We start from the raw sequence: 20,290 nt of genomic DNA on the forward strand, positions 1-20,290 counted from the left end.
TCTGGTCTTGTTACTCAACTACAGTGGTTTAGAAATGGTAAGCTACAATCGAAAGCAATCCTAAAGTGAAAATGTTTGGGCTTGCGATTTAATGGAAACGTATTTAAGTAATTTATTATTGTAGTATCTAAGTTTTATTCTTTGGGGTTTGTAAATGAAATTAACAGCACTATAGCTTAATTGGTTACACTCAAATACAACTGCATTGAGATTATTTTGGACGGTAAGGTTCATTGAACAAAAAAACAAACTAATTTTGATATTTAAATGTCAACTTTATAATCAATATTGGCAGCAACTTCCCATTATAACAAAATATAGTCAGTTTCTTTCTAAACCAGCTCACTCACTGAAACAAAGTACCTGTTCTTAAGGCATTTACTCTTTACAGAATTCCAAGCTCTCCCCACCAGGGGGCAGCATTTTACTGTTGGGTGTGGCTGTTTGTGGATGTTACTTGATTTTTCTTTTTTTTGTAAAGCATGATTTGAGTTTTCCTGTTGTTATAAAATTAAAAAAAAAATATGAAGGTATTTTCTTAAGAACTTACTTGCTTAATTAAAGGTTGAAGGAAAATTGACTGACCCCTAGTTCAGCTTTATTTTATCCCTTCAACACAGACTTTAAAGTCAGCTTGTTGTTCAGGTTATAAACTATTGCTTCGCAGAAATGTACAGGGTCAGTTTGAATGTGCTTAAATTACCAACAAATTGAAACTTACAAAAAGGGGAACCTCAGAAATTCCTGTTCCCAGCTTTTTTTTTTTTTTTTTTTTTTTTTTAAAAAAAGGTAGTCAAACACACTGGGTCTCCTACCTGCTGCATTTGTAACAAAACAGAAATGCATAGACATACAAACATACAATTGTCATGAGTGTCTGTGTTTAATCATTTGTCATGAAACATACTTGAACTTGAGGGTCACAAATGTCAGTGACAACTGCATTCACCCCAGCAAAGGCAAGAGGGAGGTTCCACAGCCAAAGGGCAGGAGTGCAAGAGTACCAGAGGCAGTGGGCCACCCCACCATGAGCTGAGGACCACCCAACACCTGGCAGAGGACCAAGCCACCCTGTTCCAAGCTAAGATGGAAAGAGAATATGGTTTGAGACCCCTCCCAAGTTAAATAGCTCTCCCTTATCAGCCAGGGGTCACCTGATTTAGCCATAACTATAGGATTTACCACAAAAAGGATAAGCTAGTGGCAAACATGATGTTTTTCTTCCAAATCTTTACACTGTTCGTGAGTGCCTTGGCCCTAGATTATTAGGTCTACCTTTATCCACAAGGTGGAGTCATTTCACCATTAAAAACCCCACAACTTGGGAAGGCTGCCAGAAACCAAAGCAACAGGCAGACGCTGCTCCCAGACTCTGAGAAAGTCTAGATGGAATTGAACTGATACTGGGTCAACTGAGCATGGCAGCATGGGATACTCGCTGATGATTCCTTTTGATGTAAAACTGCTCAGGCCATCACTGCATATTAAAAGGTTTTTTGGTTGTTGTTTTTTGTTGTTGTTTTAATCATCATAGTTTTCCATTCACACAAGTTTGAGTTATTCTAAAAATGTATTTGTGTGTTATTTAATTAGTTAGAGTTCACTTTTAAAATCGCATTCACGGACTTTTTGTGTCCAGGTCTGACAAAACTGTTTTCTTCTGTGCGCACATTTTCTTCAGTAGGCTGAAAGCTACCTGTAGGTGGTTGAAGCCCCAGGGTAAAGCTGTTATCTCTCTCCCTCTCTCTACCACACACAAACACAATAACAACAGCCAGGTTGCAGCCATAGCAACGCCACCGTTACGCCGTTAAGTGATGTGAATGGAAAGCAGACGGAGGCTTTGAAGTCCACACTCCTTCCTCTGCCGCCGCCCAGTCTCGCCCGGTTTAAGGTACGGAAGTGTATGTTTGCCTGTAATGGACGAGGCGGAGGACAGCGAGGAGGAGCCCAAATTCCAGAAGGCTCGACCCCTTCAAGTAGCCAGCTCGGCTGGATGCGAGGATCATGGGAGTAGCAGGGGGACCAATATGAAGAAATTCTCGCCAGGAGGCGGAGCCGTCTCTCCTGCGCGAAAAAACTCCAACAACAATGAGCTCTTCCTCTTGCGAGGCGAGGACTCCACACCTTTCACTCCCAGCGGCAGCTGTGCATTTGCTCTGTTATGCCAGAGGGATGCTGCTGGCGGCACAGAGTCAGACCACAGGAGTGCAGGAAACACAGTGTCTGAGGCGGGCGTGATAGGAGAGGGGGGGATCGGTATGATATGCAACAAAAACGGAGACTGTAGAAGAGACCCGGCCAGTTCAGGCAGTCTTTCTTCTCTCATCTCAAGACAGGAGAAGCAGGCAGATGGAGTAGTAGCAGCTGAAGACGATAAGGAGCTGGTTGCGAGCATGGACGGCTCTGTCACTTCAGCTGGGTCCCTGACACAGGGGCCTGGGGCCGAGGTCAAGACGACGGCAGCAACGGAGAAAAAGGACTCCAGAGTTTCCTTCTCCAACCCCCCGAGTAGTAAAGGAGTGGCTCAGCAGCCAAGAAGTTCTGTCACGTTCAGCAAAGCAGAGGACGGCTCTCAGATAGTGCCGGATGATGGAGACTCCAAGGGGAATCAGACATACATGCAGCGGCAGTTTAGTTCCATGCTTCAGCCTGGAGTTAATAAATTCTCCCTGCGCATGTTTGGCAGCCAGAAGGCAGTGGAGAAAGAACAAGAACGCGTAAAGTCAGCGGGTAATTGGATTATCCACCCATACAGCGACTTCAGGTATGGGTCAAATTGTGTTAGGTCAGTGAAAGTGTTGCTGTAAAGAAGCTAAAGGGGTGTTTTTGAATGTTGCCCAGCGCCCATTCTTTACGTCAAACAACATTATATGTGAAGATTGTGGGAATATGAACATAAATATGCTATTTTTAAACATTCAATGGTTATCTGGGGGGGAAAAAAGTTGAACCTTACCCTATCATAAACAGAGCTATTTCTTTATTCCTGAAGCACCGATTGATGACATATGGGAGATGTTGTGTTTACACAAAAGCCCCATATTCCAGATGTGTCACAAAGTTGACTCTAAATGTGTCTTAAAGTGTGCTTGGTTTCAGCACCGAGGACAGCTCCTCTAATAAAATGTGGGGAAACCAGGTTTCTTGTCTTTCTTATTTGAGTACCATCAAATATGTAAAGCCTGCTGTTTATTAACAATACATAGCTTGATCGTGTTAACTTACGGACAAAGCTTAACAGCAGGATGCGCATAACAAGAGAGTTCAAGTCATGACTCAGCAGCCGCTTCCATTAGTTCCTCTAATATAAGTAGCCACAGTGTCTTCCTCTTATCCTGCAACACTAACAACCATCGTTCATAATTAATCTGCCAGTTAATAATAGGTAAGTTGAGTAAAGTTATATAAAAAATACTTTTCACAATTTTCTTACTTTAATAAACAGAGGAATATTCATAGATGCCTTTTTTCTACGTACAAGTCGTATGCCTGGCATGGTCTGTTCACCAGCTGAATTATCTTTAAAACACAGGTTGTATTCTCATAATTCAGCACCTAATGCTGTGTGACTGGCTATTGTGTGAATGTTTGTTCAAACCAATAAATATCACATCAACTAACTACTGGAAATAGGTGATGGTGCACAACACCACAGCCGTGAAGGCTGCTTTATTGATTTGGGCTCCGGTTGATGTTTGTACTTGACTTGTTTGGAGGGTATTCTGCTGTTTTTGCTTTAGTTGTTTTTTCTTTGCATGGTTGTAGTTAATGGGGTAAAGTGAAGGAACTATCAGGCATTTCATAAAATTTTAAAGATTTATCAGTTTGGATTGGGTTAGTTTTCTGAGTGTGTTCAGCCTGTGAGAGTGCATTGCTTCATGACACAGAGAGGGCCGGAAATATGCTTACCCCCTGTCATAAATCAAGCAGAATCAGCATATTTCCTGGTATGTGATATCCATAACATGCAGCAACACTGTGAATGTCTGGACATCAGATTTTAGACGTGGTTTCTCTTCTCATATGCATAGCATCAGATTTTTCTCCTTTATTACTTTATTATTACGTCCTTTTCTTTATCAGATTTCAGAGTTGTACACATGGCCCTATACTGCCCTTTATTTGTGTGTGTTTCTAATTTTTGTATGCATTTGGGATTAAATGAGCGCCTTCTAATCATCTTCTACTCTTTCGTCCTGACAGGTTCTACTGGGACTTCACCATGTTAATGTTCATGGTTGGCAACCTGATCATCATCCCTGTAGGCATCACCTTCTTTAAAGATGAAACCACCACACCCTGGATCATCTTCAATGTGGTCTCTGACACCTTCTTCCTCATGGACCTAGTACTCAACTTTAGGACTGGTATCGTGTTCGAGGACAACACTGAGATCATCCTCGACCCCAAGAAGATCAAGAAGAAGTACCTGAAGAGCTGGTTTGTGGTGGACTTCATCTCCTCCATACCTGTGGATTATATCTTCCTCATCGTGGAGAAGGGGATTGACTCAGAGGTGTACAAAACTGCACGGGCACTCCGCATTGTCCGCTTCACGAAGATCCTCAGTCTGCTGCGTCTGCTGAGGCTGTCTAGACTCATCCGTTACATCCATCAGTGGGAGGAGGTATGCTGAGTTACAGCATTTCTATACAAACAGGAAAGTTTTGTTGAGTATTGAAGTTTAGCTTGGATAAGTGCTGGATAAAGTAAGTATATGGGATCAGATGGGGTGCTAATGCACAGCTTATGTGACACTTAATACTGAAAGGAAACACATAACTTCCACACTGAACATCTCTATTTTAGATTTTCACTCAGTGGTTCTCAAACTTTGTAAGGCTAGGGGTCGCTCACAGGGAATCAACTTTTACAAGGACTATCTCATGATCCTGAAATAGATAGAGCATATGCTGACTACCATTTGGTCCTATCTTCTTTCTAAAACTGTTCAAATAAACCCTTAATAAATACTAAATACTTGATGCATGTGATGTGATGTGTCACATCCTGGGTTTCTACTGGTCCAAACATAATGTAGGTGGGATTATTGGACACAATATGTTTAATCAGTATATATGATCAGCAATCCTTAGATATGAACTTTGAAAATATTTTAGCACAAAATCAGCTGTGCTAACTTGTTACTGGCCTTGTTTTTTTTTTTTATCTTGATCAATGCTTACTATTACCCCTCCACTTTCAAATGTGCTCATTAATAATGAGAATCTAATCTAACTGGGCTCTAATTAAGAATTGTGCAGCAGTTTCCAGTGCAGTGGCTTGTTCTGTCAGTATAAGTCATTCTAGTATCACAGGAGAAGGCACAAAAAATTAGGTGTAGAGTTTTCTACTGCAGCAAGCCAAGATAAGTGGATTATAGGTCATCTTACTTGATCATCACATTGTTGATGCATTTAAAACTATATGAAAGAAAAAAACTTTCCACATAGTAAAAAATGTTTTGTTGCAGCATTTCAACATATTAAGGCATCAAACAGCTGCAACCACATGCTGAAAGACTTGCTAATGCAAACACCCTTGCATCTCTAATTGCATCAGGAAATAATGTTCTAGAGACAAGTGCATTATCATCCATCACATGGCCCCATTTTACATAAACACAGCATTCCACAGCTTAGACTGTGTGTGTGCTTCTTTGTGCTTCCTTATTTGGCCTAAACAAGCATCTTCCAATCAAATGAGTGTCCCCTCACTCTGAAAATAACCACCGCTCTTCTGATTACACAGTGGTAATTTGGGTTTGACGAAAACCCTAATTACTCATTCAAACACAGACGCGTACACACACACACAGAAACACACACATGCGAGTGCTCCTTTGCTTCAACTTGGCCCTGCCCTGATCCTCTTAGTTCAGCTGAGCTCTGCTCTGCTCTGCCTGATCCAAACAGGGGGAACTGTTTGCCCCTTCTGCCCAGCTCAGCTCGGCTCAGCTTAAGTCCGCTCGCTGCAGCACTGTTTCCTCAAAGCTTGTCTTAGTATTGTGATGATTTCACCATATAGCTCTATTGAAGGCCAGTATAGAGGTGAGGTGAGCACTGGGTAACAGTCATGCTAAAAAACAATTTATTTGGAATAAATCGCTTATGCATCTATGTTGGTGATACAGAAGCAGAGAAAAACAATTTGCTGAAGCAGGAAGCTTGTGTTGATGCCTTTTTCATGAGCTTGACAATGATGGGGAATGGACAAGAGCAAATGCACAAGCGTCAGGGATGGAAGGATAAAAAGGTTCATATTCATCATACGCACTAGTACGCACTAAATGCATACGCACTAAATGCATTTTAGCAGTCTGACAGAAAGAAGCAGCAAATAGTTTATCTGTGTTTTTCAGGCTGTGACTTGTAGTCACAGTACTATGCTTTGACCCAGATTGTGGTGTGACAGTGACACATGGCCAGGTGCTGTTCTGGTGTTGGGGGGAACATTAGTCCTAGCTCATTAATCATAATGGGAATGCTTTCTAATCACAGGGCAGGGCCTCACAGCGTGTTTCCCTTTCTGCGTCTTCTAAATGACCTAAGGCCATTAGCCATTAGAGGATATACACAAAATGTGCAAAGAAAGTAGTTTCTTTTGTTGATTTTGATTTAATTACATATGGACCCAAAGCAGGCCTGGGGAAGGGATCAAACCTAAATTCCTGTAAAGAAGAAAAAATGAATATATATCAAAAGATTGAAACAACCAGGTGCTGATGACATTTTAGAACTGGACAAGGAAGATGTGATGTGCAGTATACAGCTGAAATACTACATATTTCTGAGGAAATCGTTTTGCACATTTTATAAATTACATTTAGGAGGAATTTAAATAAACTTTGATACAATTGCCATTATCCATCCAAACACAAATCATATGAAAAGTCCAAGAGCTATTTAAACTAGGATCATGCACATTAACAACTGGGGTATAACATGTGTCAGTTTTTCATATTCATGTGACTTGTATGTTTAGGACAGCAGGGCGTCTGAGGTGTAGAGATGTGTGACAGCATGCCCTGACCCTGCTGCTCCCAAACTGTAAATTCTAAACAGAGGCTGCTCATTCATGTCATCACACACACACACACACACACACACACACACACACACACACACAAACACACACACACACACACACACACACACACACACACACACACACACACACACACACACAAAGGCCTAGTTCATATTAAAGATGAATTTCTCAAGATCTAATCCCCACATGCTTGTAAACCTACCCATACACAAACACACACAAAAACACACACGAACCACGATAATTCGGCCTGTCAGATAGCCAGCCAAGCAATAGTGAGTTGTGTTTACAAGGCTGTGACCACATCAACAGCTCCACGCAAATTAGCCTTCTTACCTGGGGTGAGCAATCTTAAGAAACAGCAGTGAGAGCCTGGCCTGGGCTGCTGATCAAAGCTTCATCAGCATCTAATGAGGTTTTATCATGAATGCACATTGAATGCCCTGTGGTCTCACACCTGGTTATAATGGGGAAACCTCAGCCTGGGAATGGGAAGCACATTTTTTGCTGTTTTTAAGTTACTAAAAAACTGGTCAAAATTATACCATCTGTTATCATATTTCATTAAATTGTTTAAATTTTATATAACAATAAATTTAGTTGTTAACAGACAAGTTACCTATAAATAAACTGAGATATCAAATCCTAAATTTCTTCCTCACAGGTCGTCATGTTACCTAAAGCTGCCCTAATAGATATTTATATATTAGCAAGAGATGAATAACAACCTCTGGTGTGAAAGGTTCCTGTATAAGTGTGAAACTCACAAAAAACTTTCTCCAGACTTCCTTTCAGTTTGTGGATATTGTAGCAACCTCTCCATTGCAAGAACATGGGCAGCTTAACTAGACTTTGAGTTGCATGCCATGGAGGGAGAGAGAGAGAGAGAGAGAGAGAGAGAGATGTATGTTTAATAACAGAGATGTTTCATTGTGAAACCAACTTATCAACAGAGAAGTCATAAATATAATATTAATAATATTAATAACAATACAAATATCTGGCAGATGATTCCCTGCCAGACAGATATATTGTGTGACAGATAGCATGTGGTATGAAAGATTGCCTGTATCCTTCCTTGTGGCAGCAGAGCTGAATCAGTTTGTTAGAGAAGTTGCTTTGCTACCTGCCCAGTAAGTGTTGCTCATAGTGGGCAGGATTGTCTGTGATGGAGAGCAGTTTGGTCAGTCACCTCTTCTCCATCACAGCTTCAGAAGTGCCCAGTTTGCAGCCAATCACAGAGCCAGCCTTCCCAATCAGTTAACTTAGTCTGTTGGTCTCTCTGATGCTCCTCCCTCAGAAACAGCATCAGCAGATCACAGCAAAGCTCACTGCGCTCGCTACAAATGACTGAAGTACCGACCAGGTACTGCTACTCCTCCACCACATCAGCATCTTGCCCCAGAGTAGATATGGCCCATGTAGTTACTCTCTAACACCATCTCTCTGGTGTTATTCACATTCAGAAGTAGATGATTTCTCCCAGACCACTCCACAAACTTCTCCATAGAGTATTACTATAGGTAACATGATCTGGAGTTGTACTGAAAGCTTTGTAGCAGTATCGACAGATAAAGGATTTTGCTCTTGGAAAAATGAAACGGATATTAAAAAAGAATGGTATTGACCCACCCAGCAGGCATGAGGTGATTTTGTAATTTTGTGGCATCAATTGCTGTAGAAAATTCTGTAAGATATGGATCTGTGAGAGCAAAACAGCAACAATAACAGTTTCAGTTCCTTCAGCAAATGTTGTGGAAAATGAAATGGTTGCTGCTTTGGTTGTGTTGGTTTATATGGGGAATTTGTTGTTGATCACATTATTTGAGAAAACTGCAGACCCTTCTTTTTTTCATTCTTCTGACAGTTTGTTGATTTTTTTTTATGTCAGTCCTGCAAAGTACTACCCTACTGCGGTGGATACCAGCTTCCATTTTTACTATAATAATTCACTCCCACTGCTCTCACATTACTGTGTTCAGGTAAACCTCTGAGGTTAGCACATAACTAGCATTTAAAACATGGCTAAATGTGAATATTAATTTGCCAGCGTCAACAAAAAAACTGCATATGAAAACTATGTTTTCCTCATTTCTGGAAATTTTACAGCTTGTTAAACTGTACCACGTGCCCAAAACGAATCTGCTAAATTTGCAAGAGTATGATTTGTTTCCTTAAAAAATATAATATAATAATTGTCCTACAGAGTGGATCAGGATTTGCAACTGTGCAAACTGTGCACAAGTTAAAGCTATTTTATATAGTCCCCACAGCATCACTGTTGCCAGTGCTATCAGCAGAATGATAACATGCTGGATGTGCTGTTTGTGAGAGCCGATAGAGTAGTGTTTACCATTGTTTTCAATTCTCGCTCAATCGCTATAAACACCAACTTTTCATTCTGCTCACACATCAGTTCTGGCTTCATTCTGGCCTCCTCTCCAAATCTGTAACCCTCACGTCCCATCTCTCCTCCTCCTGACAGATCTTCCACATGACCTATGACCTAGCCAGTGCCGTGGTGCGAATATTCAACCTGATTGGTATGATGCTACTGCTGTGCCACTGGGATGGCTGTCTCCAGTTTCTTGTTCCCATGCTGCAGGACTTTCCATCTGACTGCTGGGTCTCCCTCAACAAGATGGTGGTAAGCAAAAAATGCTCTGTGTGTATGTTTTTGTGTTCAGTGCGATCGTAAGTTAAACAATAACAGGAAAAGTGTTCACTGCACAACTAGCGTGGTGACACAGCTTATTTATTCAGACTGGAGTTTGGAGCTTTCGTTCAGCTTCAATTAACCCCCCACTAGTCAAACCCAGGAGACACGCCAGTGTACGGCAAGTAGGAGGTGGATGAAAGAAAACATCCTGCTGTCACTCAGTTCATATAGCAGCTCATGCAGTAATTTAGGCGTGCTCTTCTTTCTTTCTCCTGTCAAATGTCCTGTCCTCCTTCTGGGTGGCAGGTGGCTTCTAGCTGTCTGTTGGAAGACAGACCATTAAGAGAGGTTTTCACCAAAATTACTGCTGGCATGCATGAGAAAAAATAAATAAATAAAATGAATGCATACATAAATTTAAAAAGAAATTGATAGCTAGTATTGAAACACACTATCTCCTAATCCAACTGGATAATTAATGAAAAGCAATTATTAAAGTTGTGTTCATTTTGGAAAGCACTTATTATCTAAGCTATAAAACAAAACCTTATAACATTGACTAAAGAACAGCCTCTGTATGTCTCTATTTTATCTAAATTGCATGATTAATCACAAGTGTGGACAAACAAAGAGGAGAAACACCCAAAATTGCTGTCTGGGTTTTTATCATTTTGAACTTAATCCCTTTATCCAGTCTCACATGTCATTCTGCTTTGGAGATAACAGATTGGAAGGTGGTGAGTGGCAGTGGCCGGAGGCACAGACAAGTCAGAGGATATGAGTGGTGTAAACTATATCCCTGCTTGCCCTGTCACTCAATAGGTGTTTTTTTCACAAATACCTTTTATCATAAAACTGTATTTCACACATATATTCACTTTCACACATACAGTATGTTTGTTGGCAAACAGAAGAAGAATTGTGGTGGTTTCAAGGAAGCATTAGTGTCAGTGTCAATCCTGTTTGTCCTACAAAAAAAAGAGAGAAACATTAGAATTGGTTTAAATATTTTGTATGAAGTACTCAAGGGATATTTTGGATACAGCAGCTGAGATGATAAGCTTAATGAATGGCTGTGACTCTGCAATTTGTACAGTGTGCGTGCAATGTTGTTAACAGAGAGGTGATGATTGGTTTGTGAGCAGCTGTAAGTAAACTGGTGAAGCAGATTGCATGCAAGCGCAGGAGGAAGAGATCTGCTCTAATGGGTGTAAATAGATTGAGTTATAGAGGACAGTTTGCATTGCAGGGGCTAACTACAGGAAGAAAACAGAAAAGATAGTCTTAATCTAATGTGTTAATTGACAGCAATATCAACAGTCCTAGAAACCATCGAATTATTCTGACAGAGCTAAAAGACGTCATTGGTTGGCTGCCGGATGCTTATTTCTCCACATAACTGTAACTGTCTTGAAACCATTTTTTATGGGGAACATTACATCTTTTGCTCCTTCTCCTAAGGAAGTTCAGCATACCGGATAATTCCTTCTTTATGCTTTTGTCAGGCACTGGCTGACTCTGCTGCAGCTGAGAAATGCTTGATATGCTGGGAGGAAACCTTCTCATTTTGGCACAGAGATTTTTGGCATTCACTTCCCTGAAATACACTGTGTACTATGATGCTATGGTGTACGTGTTTACATGGATAGGTGCGTTCTGTTATGAGTGTGTGTGATCTCTAGGAACAGATGGATCTCACACCAATTGACCCTAGGGGAGATCGTTGTTACTTCTCTGTCACTCCATCCCTTGCTTTCTAGTTTCATCTCTGGCCATCCTATTTCCTCTATCTCTCTTTCTTGAATGTATGGATTTGTATGTATGGAAAATTGCTTTATATGTTGCTTTTTCAGTGACTCCTTCCGTATACTTTCAGTTTTCCAGAGTGACGTGTGTTGTTTATGGCTTGTGCCTTTTTCCAAGCTCGCTGCCATAATGCCAGCGAGCACACATGTGGGTGTGGCTGCCTGGTGTGCCCTGTCACTGCCATTTCAGGGTAATCAAGGTCACATCTTCTTCAGAGCTGCTTTAAGTGAGAGATGCAGTGTTAAATGATCCTCATCCTCATGCCTCCTCGGGCTGACAGGCTGCCTGCCTGCACTGGACATTTATTGGACTCCACCCTGTTTTGCTCTCTGCGTCATGCATGCACTTAGGGTTATGGAAATAGGGCAAGAAAGCCATTCCTGAGAAAAACATGGGACTCGTTTCTTCAGTAGCTATTCTTATATGCATTTTTATGCATGTCCCTTTATATAGATGTGTTGTGTTTGGCTGAGATTTGTGTGCATGTGATATATAGTATAACTAAGTGATAGTCAAAATATCCTCCTTCAGACTGTTTTTTTCTGCAATGTATTCATCTCTGCCTCTTAACACTCAATAAGGGAAAAGATACTCTCACAGCAGACAGTGGTGTTTATTGTAAGTCGACAATCAGGCTCCTGCTGCAGAGTGATCAAGAGACCGGATGATCGTGGTCTGTTATGTAAGTGACTCTCTGTTATGTGAAAGATGACAGGTGGTTTTGTCCCATCTCCCTCGGCCTGATTGGCTGTTATATCAATGGCATTAGAATAAAGACGCTCTTTTCCTCTCGACTTCTTTCTCTGCATCAAAAAATGAACTGCGTTTCTGTAGTTAATATTTTGGCTGCTTTATAACTGGAGAAGCAGAAGAGCTGCTGTAACTGCAACAGAACACAAATTTTTGAGAACGTATTTATGCATTTGCACTGTATTGAGACACAAAGAGATGCACTTCAAGAAATATTCATGCTTTGGAAGTTGATAACGAGGCCCTCCATTCATTCTGAAGTGACCGAACCGGCAAACAGGCCTGTCAGTGCATATAAAAATAATGGGCAGTTACTGTGTGAGGTCTGTAAGTGGAAATGCTGCATATGTGTGTGAACAATAACTGCTGTGTATGATCTGACAGCCACTCTCAGTGCTAATTTGGTACAGATTTTTAAGAAAAGTGGGTGGTGCTATTTAGAGCAGGCAATACAACAGAGAGACTTTAAGAAACCGATTGACAAAGTTTAGCTAATTAAATGCATTTTTAAGTCAGAGTGACTGTTGCAGCCCACAGACATGTATTTTTGTTGAAGAGGATTAAAAATTCTTGCAAGGTCAAGTCATGTTGTAGCTAGCTAAAAAAAAAAAAAAATAGAAAAGGAAAAAACAGCCTCACAGGCTGGTTGGAGCTGCAGTCTTTGTGGGCCAAGTTGCCCCGGTGAAACCAACCCCATTTTATGAAGAAAAGTTGTCTTGTCATTTTTAGCCATGTAGTAAAATGCAGTGAATGCTCTTTGCCGCTTTACTTTATAATGAAGGCAAACTTCAAAATAAATACATAAAGACAAACTTCAGTGTAACCTGAAGTGTATCCCATAGTTGGTTAGAAATCTAAATGTGGGAGGAAAAGCTTTTGAAATATGCTCAGGATGAGCAATTGTTGGAATACTTATATTTTTCTGGAAACCTATCTGCAAAAAGAGAGATGAATGTAAGAAAATTGCACACCAAAATGAGACTGATTGCTCCTTTAATTCAGCTCAGTTTTTAAGATCAGTATAAATAAGTAGAATATGCCTTCTATAACATCATATTGTACAATGCATGTCGGAGACTGAGAGCTGAGTTAACTAAGAAATCTCATAGGTTTGAGAATGTAGTTCCTTTTGTGGGGTGGGGAAGACTACTGTGGCCCAACTCATTTGTTAGAGTGACTAACCACATTGTCATCCACAGACTTGTGTTGCTACCATGGCTAAAAAACAAAACAACAAAACAAATGTCTCTTAAAAATGTCTAGAAGCCCTGCAGAATTATTCTTCCTCTCCTTTTTATTGTCAGTGTTTAAACAAACGAACTTGAAACGTGTACTTGGTCGAGAACAGAATAGATGCTTTTGGGCTTGACTCATATGGCCACAGCTTGCATCATTAACTAGACAGATTCTCTGGATGCACATGGTTGCACACAAACAGCAGTTGTGAATACTACAGCTGCGTCTCACTTTAGAGACTGGATCCTCCAAATGATACAGCCCACGCTGGTGGGGTTTGTTAGAGGATTCGATGGTCTGACTGAACCGTCATTTCTTTCAGCAAAGACTCCGTGCGAACTTAAAGTACTATCAATCACTGTAGTCCACCTGTAATTTGTAACCTCAGAAAACTTAGACTTGCATGGCTAGTTTTTCAGTTTTGCTGAATGCGAATAGATGGCAGCTGTGATCTTCTCCCGTCCACATGCAATACAAACATTATATCAGTTTTATACACACACACACATATATATATATATATGTATAAACCTAAAGAGAAGAGATTAAATATTGCTTGCATAGCCAGCAAGTAAGTGGATCATTTTTATCTGTGTGGAGGTTTTTTCATTGTGAATATGATTCTGAATATGTGGAGGGAGAGATCCCTCCACATATTTGTCAAAGGAGAAATTCCACTTAAAGGCTAATAAAACCCAAAATCCAATAATAAGAGCTTATTGAGCAGGAAGCTTCGATCCACAGAGGCAAATTCTTCTTACAGATCATTTCAATTGGACATATAATTTACAGGCATTCATTTCACATTCGACAAAGTCAATTAAACAATACACAGGAGTATGACTTCAATAAATCAGACTGAAACATAAAATCTGAATTATTGACACATACATCACAAGCGTTCCTTTAATGGGCTATTCCTATAAATTGTAGCCATACTAGTAGATGGCGAGTATGGCTTTGGGGGATGTCAGTCCCACCAGTTTGGTTTACACTGAAATATTTCAAGAATGTTCATATGGATTTTAAAAACATTAAATCATATTTGCTGTGCTTGTCCATCAGCTTTTCACATTTTTACACAACAAAATTGGTGATGCCAGTTTAATTTTGTGGAATAGCTGCGTTTTTTCCCCCGGAAACTTCAGGCTTTAATCATGGAAAATCTCTGAATATTAAAATAAAATCACAGCATGTAAGTGAAGCAAATAACAGAAACTTCCCAACAGAAAATAAAAAAAATACTGCATTTGGTTCACCCTTAGGTGATTTGCCCCACACGTGATGCTGAATGAAAAGCTTGTAGTTTAATTAAGGAAAGAAATTAAATTAAATTAGAAATTAAAACCTGTGATGTAGCATTCATCTGATCTGGCGTCTTCCTCGTTAGTCCATTATTTATCTCTGACACGCTGAAGCTACAGTAGGTTTATGCATGAACACTCTAATCAAACACATTACACTGTGCTGTTACAGTCAGCGTTCTTAATTAATACTGTTATGTAATTCAAGCAGACACCAAAACATCTTGCAACTTTCTGGACTCATTTGCATTTGAATAATAAATACAAACATGGACCCACTGCTTCTAAATAATGAATCTTTACATTGCTAACAAGCACTTTCATGGAACTTTACATATTAAAGTTCTAAATGTAGGCTCTTTGAAGCAAACCAAACTCCCTCTGTCACTTGTAGACTTTCAGAGAGAGGGACTGCAGCGTGTTTAAGAGATGTTCAGCGCTCATACAGCTGAATAGATGCTGTGAGCCAAACACCTCGTAAACCCAGCCGGGTGTGCCAGCATGCACGTACACCCACTATTCTATAATTACGCCATCGTGCATCATAGATGTCCCATACTCCCTTTGTGCTCTTCTCTAAATGTATTATGTACAATTAGCGATCATCGGCGTTGCTCAGTGAAGACTGATAGCGAATAAAATGAACACAAGCGCTAATTTAATTCATCCCACCCATCTCACCCCCCACCCTCACATAGGGTGGTATCTCTGTAGAATTAGTTTATTGTGTTATTATGAAGGTTGTAATTTTCAATAGTAACAGACAGCTGTGCACTGTGTCAGTTTTAATCACTTGTTATCACAAACTTGAACACATGCTAACTGGTTGCAGCTGGTCAGTGTGTGTGTTGCTCTCGTCTCAGAGGGTTTCCTTGGTCATGCAGTCACATGCGAGCAAGCAGTTCAACACTGAGGATGTCATGATTTTTCACTTTCTTTGTTCTCAAGACTGCAAAATAGCATGCATCACGAAATGCCACCTTTATCTCTAAAGCATCATATGCCTCAGAATGGTTTTTGCTGTGTGTTTAGAGGACCCACGATGCTTCTCCTAATTTTCTGTTTTCACTGTTACCTAGGAGGATTGTCACGTGTCAGCATATGTACAAGTAAACCCTGTGAGCCAAAACCTCAGGCATACGTTTAACTTTCATAGATTTGTGATCAGGAGTTTACATCCACTCATGATGGGCATGAATGTCAGGGTAATGTTTGGGCTCTTTATGGTTTCTTTGAAGTGTTCTTTTTCCAGGATGGAATAATTGAACAGCATTCGTCTTTAATGACTAAATAAAAAAGAATCAGGTGCACAAGTCAGACAGTTTTGGTAGCCATCAACAAGTTCTGGCATAAATCTAGCTAGATATTTGAGCACCCCTCTTGACTGAATTGGCAGGGTTCATTCTTTGGTCGGTTTCCTGGCACTGATCCGGGTTTTAAGGTTAATCCACAAGTTTTCATTAGGGTTGAGGTCGGGGCTTTGGAGAGACCATTCCAGAAGGTGGATGAGCCATTTTTAAACAACTACAGATTTCAAGATCATCGGTTTACACACAGCAAAACTGTGTATTTGTTTGTTTACCTCCCTCTGTTTTGTCTTTCAGGTGTTGTCTGTCGTTGGATTGTGCGTTTGTTACAAATGCAGCAGTCGGAGACATCGCATGTCTGATTGCTTCATCCCCGACTTTTTCCACCACCCCCATACTTCTTCTTCTGTTCCTCCACTTTCTTCTCCTATCTTTAGCCAATGTGGCTTTCACTTGTGTTGTTTACATATACCATTCTAATGTCACAGCAAACTCAGGGTCAGTTGTAGTCTCGAGTGGCACCTGGTGCGGTCTTCTGCTGCATTAGCCTCTCTGCTTCAAGGTTTGACATGTTTTTATAATGAGTGGTAATTTAAGTTACACTTACCTTCCTGTAATGTGGCCATTCTCCTCTGTCCTATGACATAAATAAGGGTTTTTGCTCAGCGACCCACTGCTCACTGTATAACTCCTTTTTTTCAGATGATTCTGTATAAACCTTATTGTTGGTTATGATTGAAAATACCAGTATATCAGCCCTTTCTGAAATACTTCTGGTATTGCCTGTCTGGCACCAATAGCCATGCCACATGTAAGTTCCATTTGATGACTTAACGCTAACCAACAATTATGCATATACATCCTACATTTGTGCTTATGTCATGTACTTGTATGACAATCACGTGGCCATAATGAAAGACAGTCAGGGTATTGCATCTTCCACCCATAGATGAGTTATACTCTCACCCCTTGTGCTTGTACCAAGATAGTAACATAAAAAACTACTGCCAGTGACTGTAAATTTATAGTAATGATGTCTTATAAATGTCACAATAGCATGCAGCAGTAGTAGATAAGCTATTTTATCATCAGGAGTTGTGGTATAGATCAAGAAGAAACAGGCTAGGGGCAATTTAATGATTTTATAGAATGTGCTCATGAACTGATGTAACCCAGGAGTATGAATGGATGACTTTGTAATTACTTATTGTATACAGTATCTTTTATACAAATAGTGTTTATTTCTATGTTTTTATTAGTTTTTTGAGCACTTTGTATCATTAAAAAAATTGTAATATCATTCAATGTCAATATCAATATATTTATATTGCAGTGAAGCTCTGTCGGTTGAAATACAGTATACAGTGTGTACTGTATATTAATGTACACATGTATTTGACTATAGGAGAATAAGCTGGAAACAGGCAGATACATGCAGCTGGCTGAAAGAGGGTGTTTATTTCAACACCTTGGGGCTCCCTGCTCCTGCTGCTTATTCACCAGCAATGTGGCCCACATGCTGATGGCAGCTCCACGTCTGTTCGCCACCTGTGGCAGTCAGGGAGACTTATGCTTAATATACGCTAGCCTGGTTGTGTCCATTTGCAGAGGTATTTGCCTATGAAGCGCTTACGAGAAGGGTTTTCAGCAACTGCAACCGTGCTCCTGTGCAGTCCTCCAAAATCCCTTGAAATGGATGATGCTGTGTTGCAGTCAAATGCTGATTGGTTGAGAAGTGAGCAGAGGGAAGGGAGCAAAAGGAGAAACCATTAAGGATGAAATGAAAAAATCTGTATTTACAGCACAGACAGTCGCTGCAGTGGACACTTTTTATTGTTCCCAACACTTGATTTCACTTTGATGGACCAACAGAACAAACCATAGCAGCCCCTTAGACAAGTTGTAGCATATATATATGACACTGGGGGCAGTCTCTGCAGGAAGATGACCAGTCTGCTCACAGACTGTCAATGGACTGCCTACACACTACCTCCATAATTTCTCAATTAGTCTCAAACTCGGCACTTACATATATTCTCAGGGTTTGCAGGGAATATTTGTTATTTTAATATGCTTAATGATTAATGTTTACGAATTAAAGTAAAGGAAGTATTGTAGTTGGAAGGTGGTATTGTGTAGAAATAACAAAGCTGACATAGTGATGGTTCTTAGAACTGCTGCTTTTAGTATTTTGCATAAGATTATACAGCTCTGTTTATTTGCCTAAACAAATTCAGCAGGCCGAGTGACACAAGGGCTCAAGAGTTTTTGGTAAACCCCATCCCTTGAGACCAAGTGCCTTTGAAATGTCATCTTCTTTATTTGCATTCCTCCAAATCACCTTTAAAATGCTAAATTATAAAGATCTGACAGCATTCCTTCTCCAGTACATCCTTTTTTACCTCTTCCAAAACTAGCAGAACTTGAATCTCAAATTTAATGCAAATGCCAGTGGAAAATACAAATCAGAGAAAAATATGTGTAGTCAATCAGTGGCTGACAGGTTGAGGAGCTGTAGAAGAAACACACATACACACACATACTGTGGTATATGTGTGTATGTGTAAGAATACAACCATTTGAGGGGAGGATGTGAGGTTCAGTAGTGCCTGTGGAGCTTTCTAATGAACCCTAAGGTAGAATGAGTGTGCCAGAACCAATCAAAGACACACTGGAGTAAGTAGATGTACGAGCTCCTCATTAACCAAACACTGTGTTCCCATCTTCTTCTGCGTAGCCAAGGTGCGAGGATGTTTTTCAATGATGATGATTAGGCCCTCCACTAAACCTGAAACAATCACCACACATGGAACCACAGACCACAGGAATGTCTTACTCTTTAGACCTCTCATTCTTTAATTTACTCTCTCTTGCATCAGTCTAATGTCTATGAACAGTATATCTTCAGCAAAGAAGATAAGAAGACAGTTCCAGGTGTCAAAGCCAAAGCATGAAACCAAAAATATGAAAGTGGAAGTTATTCTAGGATCTTGATTTCTCTTATTTCTTTCCAGTCTCTTCAATATTTGTTTCTTTAACTTATATTTTGTTTACTAAACTGATTCTTACCCTCATATCTCTTTCTACAGAATGACACATGGAGTGAGCTGTACTCCTTTGCCCTCTTTAAAGCCATGAGCCACATGCTGTGCATTGGATATGGAAGACAAGCCCCAGAGAGCATGTCGGACATCTGGCTGACCATGCTCAGTATGATTGTAGGAGCCACCTGCTATGCCATGTTCATCGGCCATGCCACCGCACTCATCCAGTCACTTGACTCATCTAGACGTCAGTACCAGGAAAAGGTAGGGCTCTGACTCACCGTTGGTGTATTACCATTTAAAAAAGGAAAATCTGGAATTCAGGTGAAGCAGACATGTTTGGGACAGTTAGTTAAAGCTGGTATTAATATTTATATTTTAACAAAAGTATTATTTTCTTGTTTGTAATGCCTCTGTTTAATTACTGCACCAAAGGTGACTCACTAGATTTTTTACTCATGTGTGGATGGAGACCCAAAAGAGAGATAAAAATGCATAATGTATTCCTAGGATAAACAAATGTTTCCCAACACGTTTGCCAAATCAGCTACCATGAAGATTCTGACCCCCTCAAAACAACTACTTTTTTGTGAGTTCACAAAAAAATTGTTTTGCTTTCCCTTGATAGTCGATCTGAGGCATCGTATTTTCAGAACTTTAAAACATTTTATTTTATGTCTTTTAAAATCAATAATCCTCAAACCACACTATCTGCACTCATCTTTGGAACAGTTTCTCCCTTCTGAGGAAATAATCTGCCTGAGAACAGTGGACTGTGTTTTTGTGGATTATCCTGGATTATTGGGACACCTTTTCTGGAAAGGATTGCTGATGATATTTTTTTCTTAAATTCAATTTATCCCAGGTGTTAGCAACACAAGCAAAATTTAATTTAGTTCCACTTTACCAGTGTGGTAAATCTAACAGCATAACTGAGTTAGCAAGTTGTACTCCAAGCGATACTGTCATTTTTAGTATTTTGTTGAAATAAACAACAAAAAATAAGGGGGTTGAGTTTATCACAGTCTATCTTTAGCTCACTGGTGGCATAGATCAGGTGGTCCCTCTGCTCCTTTCTGATGTCATAAGGAGACTCCAAAAAGAAATTAAATTTGCAGTTTGTCTCTTACA

At 40.1% G+C, this 20,290-nt stretch overlaps 1 protein-coding gene across 1 annotated transcript in view; it reads left to right on the top strand.

The window, feature by feature from the left end:
- Positions 1–1,832: 1,832 nt before the first annotated feature.
- The window catches only part of hcn2b (hyperpolarization activated cyclic nucleotide-gated potassium channel 2b), a 44,984-nt gene continuing 26,526 nt past the window's right edge, over positions 1,833–20,290 (top strand). The window contains exons 1-4 of the mRNA XM_063467019.1: positions 1,833–2,767; positions 4,207–4,630; positions 9,539–9,700; positions 19,205–19,423. Of these exons, the coding sequence (XP_063323089.1) occupies positions 1,920–2,767; positions 4,207–4,630; positions 9,539–9,700; positions 19,205–19,423 (1,653 nt within the window). The 5' untranslated portion in view covers positions 1,833–1,919. The remainder of the gene's footprint in view (positions 2,768–4,206; positions 4,631–9,538; positions 9,701–19,204; positions 19,424–20,290) is intronic.

This window comes from Pelmatolapia mariae, linkage group LG23 (genome assembly GCF_036321145.2).
Source record: "Pelmatolapia mariae isolate MD_Pm_ZW linkage group LG23, Pm_UMD_F_2, whole genome shotgun sequence".
In the NCBI taxonomy this organism is placed as follows: domain Eukaryota; kingdom Metazoa; phylum Chordata; class Actinopteri; order Cichliformes; family Cichlidae; genus Pelmatolapia; species Pelmatolapia mariae.